This window comes from Vespa velutina, chromosome 9 (genome assembly GCF_912470025.1).
Source record: "Vespa velutina chromosome 9, iVesVel2.1, whole genome shotgun sequence".
Lineage (NCBI taxonomy): Eukaryota > Metazoa > Arthropoda > Insecta > Hymenoptera > Vespidae > Vespa > Vespa velutina.
The window spans coordinates 5,339,667-5,351,756 of record NC_062196.1 but is presented as its reverse complement, the minus strand read 5'-3'; the positions used below and the strand labels follow the sequence as shown (position 1 = coordinate 5,351,756).

Here is a 12,090-nt window from a genome sequence, read left to right as displayed (position 1 = left end):
CGATATTTAGGTATCCAAAAATTCATATCAATATATATGTACCCTTATATATATATATATACACGTACACGTTTTATATTTATCCCTTTGAGGCACACGATTTCAAAGAGAAAATAAAAACTCAAATTGCACAGATTTTTTTTTTTTTTTTTTTTTTTTTTTTTTTTTTGAATCATTGATTCATAGCATTTTGTCAAGCGAATGAAAAAAAGAAAAAAAAAAAAAAGAAGATCTTTAAATAAAAGATTAAACTGCATTGACCCATGAGTAATTTCAACTTTTCGAGGTGGATTAAAATATATTCCATCATAAAATACTGCATAAAAAGCTAAGCAAAAAAAAATGGGACCTAGTAGTTTTTAATCCAGCTAAAAATCCCAAAGAGTTAAAAAAAGATTAAATATCGTTGTAATCTAATTCGCGAGAACGCACATAAACGTTAAATGCAGATTTATTTTGCGTTTATAACAAAATTTACGTTAGATTAGAAAGTAGAAAGAAAAAAGTCTTTAAGATCGTTCGTTATAATCGTCGTCATTGTCGTTGATAGTTATATTACGCAAACGTCTCGTTATTTTGGAATTCGTCATAAAAAAAATAAAAAAAAAAAAAAAAAAAAAAGAAAAAAAATGAAAAAAAAATAATCCGCATACGGATTATGAATCTTATGGAAATCCATGAAGGTGGGGAGGGGGATGGGGGAGAAAAGGAAGATAGGAAGCAAGAAAGAAAAAGAAAGAAAGAAAGAAAGAAAAAGAAAAAAGGATCCGCCGAGGGAAAAAAAGCTTTCGAAACGATCCTTCAACGGAGCAGCAATTTCTACCTCGATTTAAAAGTCCATTCGCACGGGAATGCTTCTGGTTACAATTAAAATATCGACGTTGGACAGATGGAAACCGAGGGGAGGAGGTGGATGGAGGATGAGGAGAAGGAGGAGCGAGGAGGAACGAGGGGAAATCACAAAGAAGACTTTAACGTGAATTCGTCGAATCACTGAAGTGGTTAGGGGAATCGTACAAGAACGAAAGAGAGAGAGAGAGAGAGAGAGAGAGAGAGAGAGAAAAGAGTGAGGGTGGAATGAGTAGGTGGGCGAGCGGAAGAGATACAAAAGATACTGAAAGAAAAAGAGAGACAGTCAGCGTAGAAGGGATGGAGGAATGGAGGGAGGCAGGGAGATAGGTAGATAGAGAACGCGCAAAGAGCAAAGAGCAAAAACTCGAACGCCCGTTTGGAAAAGGAGGAGACGACACGATAAGAAATTCCCCTCTTCTCTCTTTCTCTTTGATGATGACGAGCACAAAAGAATAAAGAAACCGCGTATACACGTATACTACATTTCATCCTCCTCTCCACCTCCCTAAGTACTGCCTAATATATCTAATGAACTCGCGAGAGGGTCCGATAATTTAACTCTACACTCGCGTGGATCCCTCCCACTCCTATCCCTTATACTCTTGTACATGTGCTATCCTACCCTCGTCGTACTAGAATCCACCATACCACCATTACCATCATCGTCATAGAGTCAACAACACATCATATACCACCGTGACTCGTAGTTACTTTTACCACCCTCTTTTCTTCTGAGAAGAAAAGAAAAAAAAAAAAAAAGAAAAAGAAAAAAAAAGAGAAATAAAAAAGAAAAATAAAAAAAAAAGTACACACGGGGGAGGACTCTGACGGTATATATAAGGGGTACCAACGACACGCTTTTCCTTTTCTTTTTTTCTTTTTCTTTTTCTTTTTCTTCTTTGCTAATTCTTCTTCCTCTTCTTCCTCTATTACTTTCTTCCTCATTCTTTTTCTTCTTTGTAAATCGCCCTCACTGTTTGCTCGCTCGTAATTTCTATCATTGAATAGAGGCAGGGCTTTTCCAGGATATAAACTCGTTCTGCACATACACCCACACCCACCCCATCCTCTTTCTCCCCTTCACTTCTCTCCAATTCTCTCTCCCTTTCTCTCTCTCTCTCTCTCTCTCTCTCTCTCTCTCTCTCTGTCTTTCTGTCTCTCATTCTCTTTCTCGTTCCCTCTTTTAGTCCCTCTCATCGTGCCGACAGGGGTTGGGGTAATGGATAACCGCCAGACGCGCGTGACATAATGCATGCGCGTACGTGTATCTGTGTATATGTGAGTGTGTGTGTGTGTGTGTCGATACATAATCGTAGGTGCGCTCGAGCGAGCGCGATGCACGCATATCCGTTTCTCTCTCCCTCCACTCTCTATCTCTCTTTCTCTACCTCTCACCTTCTCTTTCTCCCTTTAACTCTTCGCCATTTCGTAAATTTCATAATAGGCGAGACAAATCCTCAAGAATTTCGTGAAAATATAATTCGCTAAGCCGACGCGAACGCGATCATCGATCGATCTTCCCTCCCGTCTCCCTGTATCTTCTCTCTCTCTCTCTCTCTCTCTCTCACTCTCACTCTCCCGTGTGGTACTCTGGAATTTTTCGTTGAAAATCCCATAAAAAAGAAAAAATCCGTGCGGGGAATGAATAAATCGTCGCGATGCACTGGAATTATGTGTGTTCACCACCCTCCTCTTCTTGATCACGACGTACGAAGCGAGCGGCGAGCCGCGCGTGTAAATCCCCCTCTAGCGAAAGATGATAGCGGCCGAGCGAATAGGGTCGTCGTAAAAAGAGAGAGAGAGAGAGAGATAGAGAGAGAGAGGGAGAGAAAAGAAGGGAGAAGGAGAGATTAACAATGGCATGATAAATGAGAGATTAGAGAAAAAAAAAGCATCGATTAATCGCGCGTAACGTTTGACTTTTCACTTCAATTTTTTTTCTTTTTCTATTTCTTTTTTTATTATTTTTCTCCCTCTTCTCTCAACATTTTGATAACTCTTTCTTTTCCATCTAGTTCCCTCGCGTCTTCCTCTATCATCCCGTCGTGCTCATTGCTATTTGTTCTTTCTATCATCATTTTATTAATTTTTATATTATTATTATTATTATTATTATTATTATTATTATTATTATATACACATATATATAATTTCTATTTTTATCGGTCTCTTTAATATAATATTCCTAGATAAATAATTTTTTCTTGAAAAGTTTATGAATAAAAAAAAGAAAGATTATATATATATATATACATACAACATAAATATATATGTATGTTATGTATGTATATATATATGTATATATATATAGAAGTATATTTAACATTCGTCAAAAAGACGGACGAGCACGTAGCCGCCCGCAACATTTTTGCGAGGCGCTAATATAATACATATATATATACATCTATATATATATATATATACATATATATATATGCATACAAATACATTTCATTCGTAAAAGGCGTATAATAAAGAAGGCGGAAGGATGAAAAGGAAACGTAAGAGAGAATCGCGTGGTCGGCCGTCGTCATGTCTCTTATACTTGCTTCTTCTCTGCAACGGCGTTACGTATGTATATATCCACGTATATACATATATATATATATACACACACATGAATGTATGCATAACGTTAGAGAGGTAGGTAGGTAGGTATAACGCGAGCGCGCGCATTTATTCGTGCTTGCTCGCTTCGAAAATATACCGAAGAGAGAAAGAGAGAAAGAAAGAAAAAGAGAAAGAAAGAAAGAGAGAAAGGGAGAGAGAGAGAGAGAGAGAGAGAGAGAGAGAGAGAGAGAGAGAGAGAGAGAGAGAAGGACAGAGAGAGATGTATATAAAATGCGCGCACGCTTGCGCCGTGACGCACACTATAAAGAGAGAGAGAAAGAGAAAGAGAGAAAGAGAGAGAGAGATAAGAAAAAGAGAGAGAGAGAGAGAGAGAGAGAGAGAGAACGTGCCGAAAGTGCGAGAAGAAAAAATGCACGCGTAAGTGACGCAACATGTACCCACGTGGTAAAGCCACACACGAGAGAAAAACACGCATACTCTTCCTCTTTTAACACACAAGTTTCTTTCAGAACGTGTGATGAATTATAATGCATCGAGAGACGCAAGAAAAATAAAAGAAAAACGAAACGAAACGAAACAAAATTAAAAGGAAAAAGAACACACTTATTCCGAAATACAATTTGATTTCGTAGAATTTTCTCTTGGATTAATTCAATCATTCACTACGATGGTATCGTACTACTATCTTTATCATTGTCACGAGAAAGTCTTTAAATTACTATTATTATTATTAATACCATTATTACTATTAATACTCTTATACTATTATTAATATTATTATCACGTTAGATCTCCTCGTATCTTATTTGAGATATTTTATACAATATCATCCAGGTTTATTAAATTAATTTGGTAATAATTTGGTATAAATAAAAATTTAATTAATGTTAAAAATCAAATGATAATTGGCAATGATTAGAGATGATTATCCACGGGGACACCGTGTCGTTAAAAATCAAATGATAATTGGCAATGATTAAAGATGATTTTATCCACGGGAACACCGTGTCGTAATACGTGACAATGGGCGAATATTATTAATCGAAGGGAAATGGGAGAGGGGATTGGGGGTGGAAGGGGGAAATCATTTTAAAATATATATATATATATATATATATGTCTTACGTAAATTATCTAGGATTTTTCAAATGAAAAATGTCAAAAAACGAAAGTTCGATGCCTTCTTGGTTCTCCGCCAAGTTATATATGTATTTATGTATATTTCAAAGTATACAGATCATACATACATTCATACATACATACATACATACATACATATGTATGTAGAAAGAGAGTAAGAGGGAAAAATATAGAGTTCGGAAGACTGACCTTTGCATTACGTGATTCTTGTCAACCGGTTAAACCACCATGCACACGTCCGCGTGTATTTGACATTTAATATACGGGAGTGTTCTGTTCTGTTCTGTTCTATTCTATTCTATTCTATTCTGTTCTATTCTGACCTGTCTTGTCCTGACTGGCACGCTTCCCCAACTGCGTCTGATGGAAATTTTATCACCAATCGTCTATGTTGTTATTTGGTGATAATATATGTATCGACGATAATAATGATATAATGTATACACATTGTCATTTGTAATTTTATTTAGTATATATATGATTCATTGATCTCCGTTGAGACTCTTGTTCGCACATTGTTTGTAAACGAAACTCTCCAAGATGACAATAACGACATGATGATTATGATAATATAAATAATAATAATAATAATAATATCGTCGAAGGAATGTAAAATGAGGGAAAAAAAAAAAAGAAAAAAAAAAAAAGAAATAAATAAACCATTTGAAAATATTTAACGATAATTCGTAAAGACATTTGAACGTACATTCGTGAACGTAAAAATGACAATTTTTATATATTATATGATAAGAATAAAAGGCAACGTGAACAAAAAGTATAAGCTATATAAAATCGGGATTGATAACACAGTTATCCTCCTGATCTATTTCAAATATGAAATTCTTCAAAAAATTGAAAAATTTCGTATCGTCGCTCATCGATGAAGTTCAATTATGAGAGTTCAGAGTATATGTGTATTCGCGTGAAAGAGAGAGAGAGAGAGAGAGAGAGAGAGAGAGAGAGAGAGAGAGAGAGAGAGAGAGAGAGAGAGAGAGAGAGGAAGAGAAGAGAGTGGGGGGAGAAAAAAATCATTCAACGGGAATAGAGGAACGTGTGATCGTTCGGAACTCACTAGGTAAACACGTTTTGCTTCTCTACAGCATGCGCGAACCAGACGAGAGGATAGAAAGAGAGAGAGAGAGAGAGAGAGAGAGAGAGAGAGAGAGAGAGAGAGAGAGAGAGAGAGAGAGAGGAGAGAGAGCATAAGTAAGCATAGAACGGAGAAAGAGAAGGATAAAGACAGAGATGCTGGCGTTCCATGCATCCAGTCGTACATTAGAGAGAGAGAGAGAGAGAGAGAGAGAGAGAGAGAGAGAGAGAGAGAGAGAGAGAGAGAGAGAGAGAGAGAAAATGAGCAAAGCGTTTACCGTATATCTCTCGATCCCTTGAACGGGCCGCGACTCTCCTCGAGAGTCGCGTTAAGCGCGGGAAGAAATAAAAGAGTACTCTTATAGAAGGAGAGAGATAGAAAGAGGTAGAAAGAGAGTAGGTAGGAAGACGACGAGGTAGAGAGGCCTTACCAGAAAAAGGTTTGTAGCCCGCAAGGAACCTTGCTCGCCACCACTTCACCAATCCGGTAGCCATGAGACCCTCATGCGTGTTTACGGCCGGTGATCTTCGCTGCTTCTATTTATCCTCTCCTTCTTTCTTTCTTTCTTTCTCTTTCTCTCTTTTACTCTCCTCCTCTTGTTCCCTTCGTACTTTTGCTCCTCTCTTGTTCCGCCACTTCTTCTTCTTCCTCTTCTTCTTCTTCTTCTTTCGTTTATCTTCGCGTTCTCTTCCACTCCGTTTGACGGACTGCTATTATTATTATTATTATTACTACTAGTACTACTTCTTCTTCTTCTTCCTTCTTCTCCTCCTCTTATGTCCGTTATTTCCTCAAAGAAAAATCTAAAGGAATGATCTTCAATGTACACACAAGCCACTTCAGAGCCGAGCACGAGTGTAGGATCTCCGGCACGTTCGATGTTGGCCACCCTCCCGTCACATAGCGCGCGTCACACTCCCGGAGGACGTTACTCCGAAAAGGGGACGATCCGGAGCGACAGAGAGATAGAGATAGAAAGAGAGAGAGAGAGAGAGAGAGAGTGGGAGAGGGAAGGATGGACGAGGAGAGGGAGAACAAGTCGGAAGCGCTGTAAGAAGAAAACACGGGAGAGGCAGCGCAACGGTGGGACGCACGTGCGCGCGCGACGGTGGGCCTTACCCCCACCCCAAAAAATCGGGTCTGACGGACCGCTAGAAGAGGATGGAAAGAGAACAGGGACTTAGAGAGAGAAAGAGAGAGGGAGTGACAGAGCGAGCAAATGTGTGTATAAGAGAGAAATAGAAAGAGAGAGAGAGAGAGAGAGAGAAATATCGTATAGCTCTTTCTCTCTCCCTCCTTTTCGCGGCACGAAAATCACTTCCAAGCTTCCAGTCTTACTCGTCGCACTGCCGACGAACACATGAGAGAGACAAACGCATCCACGTATAATACACGTATAAACACAGAGAGGAGGACACGTACGTATATCTATGTATGGGTGTATGTATATATATGTATATATATATATATATATTATATGAAACTAGCAGCAAGGAGCTCGGATGTCCGGAACGAAACGAGAATCTTCTTCTTCCTCTTGTACTGCTCCTTTCAAAACACTCTCGATATATATATATATATATATATATATATATATATATATATATATATGTATCTCTTTTTCTTTCTCTCTTTTTTTTACTCAAAAACGCATTGCGTTAAGTCGTTCGAGTTAAAGACCGAGTCCAGTTCGAAAGTATATATACAGAGAGAGAGATAAGATGATGATGATGATGATGATGATGATGATGATGATGAAGATGAAGATGAAGATGAAGATGATGATGATAATGATAATGATGATGAAGATGAAGATGAAGATGACGAAGAAGAAGAAGAGGGAGAGTAGAGAGACACGAGAATATAAGGCGTAGCCCGCGCGTACAACAGCCCTGCTCTCGTGATGGTTCGACTACGACTACGGGCGATCGTCCTCGCCTAAACCACGTTCCCCGTAATGCCTTCCTTCCCCTTCCCCCTTCCTCATTTCTCTCACTCACTCACTCTCTCTCTCTCTCTCTTTCTCTTTCTCTCAGTCTTTCTCTCTGTCGACCGTGCCTTCGGCGGTGGCGGCAGTGGTGGCGTCGACGGCGGCGGCGGCGGCGGCGGCGGCGGCGGTGGCGGTGGCGGTGGCGGTGGTGGTGGTGGTGGTGGTGGTGGTGGTGGTGGTGGCGGTGGTGTTGGCGGTGGTGGTGGCGGTGGTGGTGATGGTGGCGGTGGTGGCGGCGATGGCGGTGGTGGCGGCGATGGCGGTGGTGGTGGTGGTGGTGGTGGCGGCAGTGCCGAACCGAGGATACACAGATCCCGAAGGTAGGAGGCGCGGCTTCGACTCTCTTTATCGCTCTTTCTTTCTCTTTTACACTCACCCATATTACTTCTATCTCTTTTTACTCTCTTCCGTGTGTCCATATATATCAAGCACTAAGTACATACACCCATGCATACATACATCACATATAAATACATATATACATGATGCATATGTACATACATATATACCTATGTGGTAGCTCTACGTTTTTCTCTACTGTCTCGCTTTCTCCCACTTTTACATATCCCTTGGGATTCGTTTTAATTTTCCCTTTATATATCTCTCTTTCTCTTTCTCACTCTCTCTGTTTTTCGACAAAAACAAAAAAGGAAGAAAAAATAAATAAAGGAAGAAGAATAAAACAAAAAAAAAAAGGACAGAAAGGAAAAATGTTGGGTGTAATTCCTACGTAGTAAAAGCCAACGAGGAGAAAGAGAAACAACGATAAAGAGAAAAGAGAGAGGAGAAAAGAGGATGAGAATGATGGGAGGATAGCGCGCTTCGATGGAACGCAACCCGGAGGAAACGTTAAAACACGTTCAGAAGGATCGGACGAAATGCTTTCCGATCGTCGAGAGAGGCTGAGAGGCGTATCTCGCGAGAGTATGTCCTTCTATCTCTCTCTCTCTCTCTCTCTCTCTCTCTATCTCTCTCTCACTCTCTCTCTCTCCCTTTCAACTTTTTCTTTCTACATCGGCAAAAGGGCCCGAGGCGCGAGCCATTTGTATTTTCCCACTTCGTAGAAGGAAGGTGTGAGAGAGAGAAAGAGAGAGAGAGAGAGAGAGAATATTGGAAAGAAGAAAAAAACGTACGAGAGAAAGAGAGAGAGAGAGAGAGAGAGAGAGAAAACAACAAAGTTCCTTGCTATGGACGCGATTCTGTGATTTTGGAACATGCCTCGCGGTATACTCTGAGATGAGTTTTGATTTTTAAAGCCGGAAAAAGGTTTTGCTATGCGAGAGAAACGACCAGCTGTTTCTTCTGCTGCTTATGCCGTTCCCGTTGCCGTTGCCGTTGCTACTGTTACTGCTGCTGCTGCTGCTGCTGCTGCTGTTGCTGCTGCTATTGCTGTTGACGGATATAAGAATATAGAACAAACAAAAATACGCGAAACTCACGTTTTCATACGAGCGTCATGCTTTTCGGAATCAAAAGAGAAAGGAAAAAGAGACAGAGATAGAGAGAAAGTGAGAGAGAGAGAGAGAGAAAGAGAGAGAGAGGAGGGGAGTGGGAGAGAGATGGAAGAGGGGAATAGAATAAACGAAGAGAATTTTCGTAGAGTTACGGTTAAAATGGCGTTCCATCCTCTCTCTCTCTCTCTCTCTTTCTCTCTTTCTATCTTTCTATCTTTCTATCTTTCTTCCAGCCCTTTTCCAGCTTTCACGAGCGTTGCTTTTGTCATTTCATTGAGAATCGATTTAAACTCTTGGCATCCTCATTCGGACGTTGACACGCCCGTTACCATTCGTTACGTCTAAAGAGATTCAGGATTTTCCTCATCTTTTTCTATATTCCCATTCCGCACATCGTCCTCGACCTATTGTCCGAGTCACGTTGACGTTTATGTACTTTGATGTTATTAAACGAGCAGCCCTATGACGTCATTTCTTCGAGATAAGGGAGGTCATTAGAGAGGAAGGGACACTTCTCCTTCTTCTTCTTCTTCTTCTTCTTCTTCTTCTTCTTCTTCTTCTTCTTCTCTCATGAGACTCGAGAATGATAGTTATGTACATATGTAGGTATGTACATACACACACATACACATATATATATATATATATATATATATATATAGGTCAAAGTTTGAAGGCTTTATAAGCTTCGCTTTTCTCATAGAACAAGTATTTTCTTTTTCAACGATAAATGAAAACGACTTTTTTTTTCTTTTCTTTTCTTTTCTTTTTTTATATCATTAACGAAAGGTCAACGTACATATATATATATATATATGTGTGTATGTATGTACGTACGTACGGTAAAAATCGTTAATGATAATGAGCGAACGTATTATCGATTAATAGTTCGTTTTATTGATTATACATACATATACGTATGTAATGTAAATTCTCAATAATATACGTGCATATGTACATTCGCAATAACATATAATATATACGTACGTATTTACTCTATCGTTTATCGTCGTCATGGTTCAGATTTGTTTCATTTAAAAATCGAAGAATGCGAGTGAGATTGCTTGGAAAGATTTATTTCAAAAAAAAAAAAAAAAAAAAAAAAAAAAAAAAAAAAAAAAAAGTAATCTTTATGATTTATATCTGTAGAATTTAAAAAAAAAAAAAAGCATCGTTCCCTATTCAACTTTCTTTGTTATTTATCTATCTATCTATCTATCTATCTATCTATCTATCTATCTATCTATCTATCTATAGTCGTCGTCGAACGAATAAAAAAAAAAAAATGAAAGTTCGAATGTCGCTGTACCAAATGTGAATCATTTAAAAAGGAAGAAGGGGTAGGAGGGATAGGGGGGAGGTTAGCTTTATACGTTATATGATATTTATACATTCTCGTACGATGTCGATTTATGATTCCTCCCTTTCACCGCTCGTAAAACTTTATCGATGAAGAAAATGTCGCTTTAAACGATCGTTCGTTAGTTCGAGATTGGTCGACTTTATGGCGATCGTACCGCTCGTGTGATGAGAGGGCTTGTTAAACGGATACACGCGCGCGCGCACGCGTACTTAAGTACAACACGTCATACGCATACACGTGTAACCGGTCGCTTTTAAAGGAGGGGTGGCTGGTGGCAGAAATTGAAGAGGAGTGGAGAGGAGGGAGGTATAAAAAGAGAAAGAGAGAGAAAAAGAGAAAAGAAACGGAAAACAAAAGAAAATAATAATAAAAAAAAAAAAAATAATAATAATAATAATAATGATGATGATGATGATGATGATGATAAGTTAAAAGAAAAAAATTAATTGAGGGAAAAAAAAGAAAAGAAAAAAAAAGTGGAAAGAAGAGAAAAACAGAAAAAGAATAACAAACGCGTACGCTATAAAAGGGTATATAAATTCGCCTTTCAATATTTCTGGTTCGCTTAAATCGCTCGTGGTCCGCCCGCTATAGCAGGAAGCCGAAATAAATTTTATAGCTTCGCGCTGTACAAATGGAAGAAGTAACTATTCGTTCCCGCATGGACTGTACCTCGCTTTGGTTATTTTGTCTCTTGCGTACTTCTGACAGCGCCGTCTTTGCCGTCTCGTATCGGCGGCGTTTGAACGAAAGTACTCTTTCTTCGAAGCCGACCGAGGAAGGAGGAGACAAAAAAAAAAAAAAAAGAAAAGAAAGAAAGAAAAAGGAACAAAAAGAAAAGAAAAGAAAGGAAAAGAGAAGAAAAAAAGGAAAGGACGAAAAAGAAGAAGATGAAAGGAAGTCGAAATCGTTCCGAGTCAGGACACGACAGAAAGAGAGAGAGAGAGAGAAAAAGAGAACGAGTATATCGAAAATTCGACGGTAGATACGAATTTCGAATTTTGTTTTTATGAGTCTAATCCCTCCGCCCACTCTCTCAATGTTCGATTCGTAAAAAATTTCGATACGATGCTCGTCGACAAAAAAAAAACAAAAAAAAAGAAAAAGAAATTCATTTCAAATTCATTCCGAATATTTTATATATAAAAAAAAAAAAAAAAAAAAAAAAAAAAAAAAACTGATAAGATCAAAATGTCATTCCTATTGTCATTGATATAAATAATGTTTGTAACGTGATGTTTGTAATTTTCAATGGAAAAATTTTTCCGAACTGAGATCGATCAATTTTTCTTTCTTGTTTTTTTCCTTTTCCTTTTTCGTTCCTTTATGCGTTCTTTCGTGAAATCAGAATGAAACGCAAAAGGGGCTGGACGGCGCGCGATCGTCGATATCAAAAAAATCAAAGATATTTTAGTTAGATACTCTTACAGTAGACTGTACAACGCACGCTATTATCTCCTAGCGGTGTTTCAGAAGAAACATAGGCGTCACGCTCGCCGAGCTTATGAATGAAGAAGCCTGGCCGTGAAGCCGGTGATTCCGGTCGTCGACTAAGATAGAGGCGAAAAGAGCGCCGATGATCCGCGCCTTCTCGTCCGACTTATCGTCGACGGCATCCTTTGTGCCGTCG

General features: G+C 38.8%; 1 protein-coding gene across 1 annotated transcript in view; it reads right to left on the bottom strand.

Moving 5' to 3' along the window:
• Positions 1 to 7,196, bottom strand: part of LOC124951924 (nuclear transcription factor Y subunit beta-like) — a 23,174-nt gene extending 15,978 nt beyond the window's left edge. The window contains exon 1 of the mRNA XM_047501041.1: positions 6,084 to 7,196. Coding sequence (XP_047356997.1) covers positions 6,084 to 6,147 — 64 coding nt within the window. The 5' untranslated portion in view covers positions 6,148 to 7,196. The remainder of the gene's footprint in view (positions 1 to 6,083) is intronic.
• Positions 7,197 to 12,090: the final 4,894 nt, after the last annotated feature.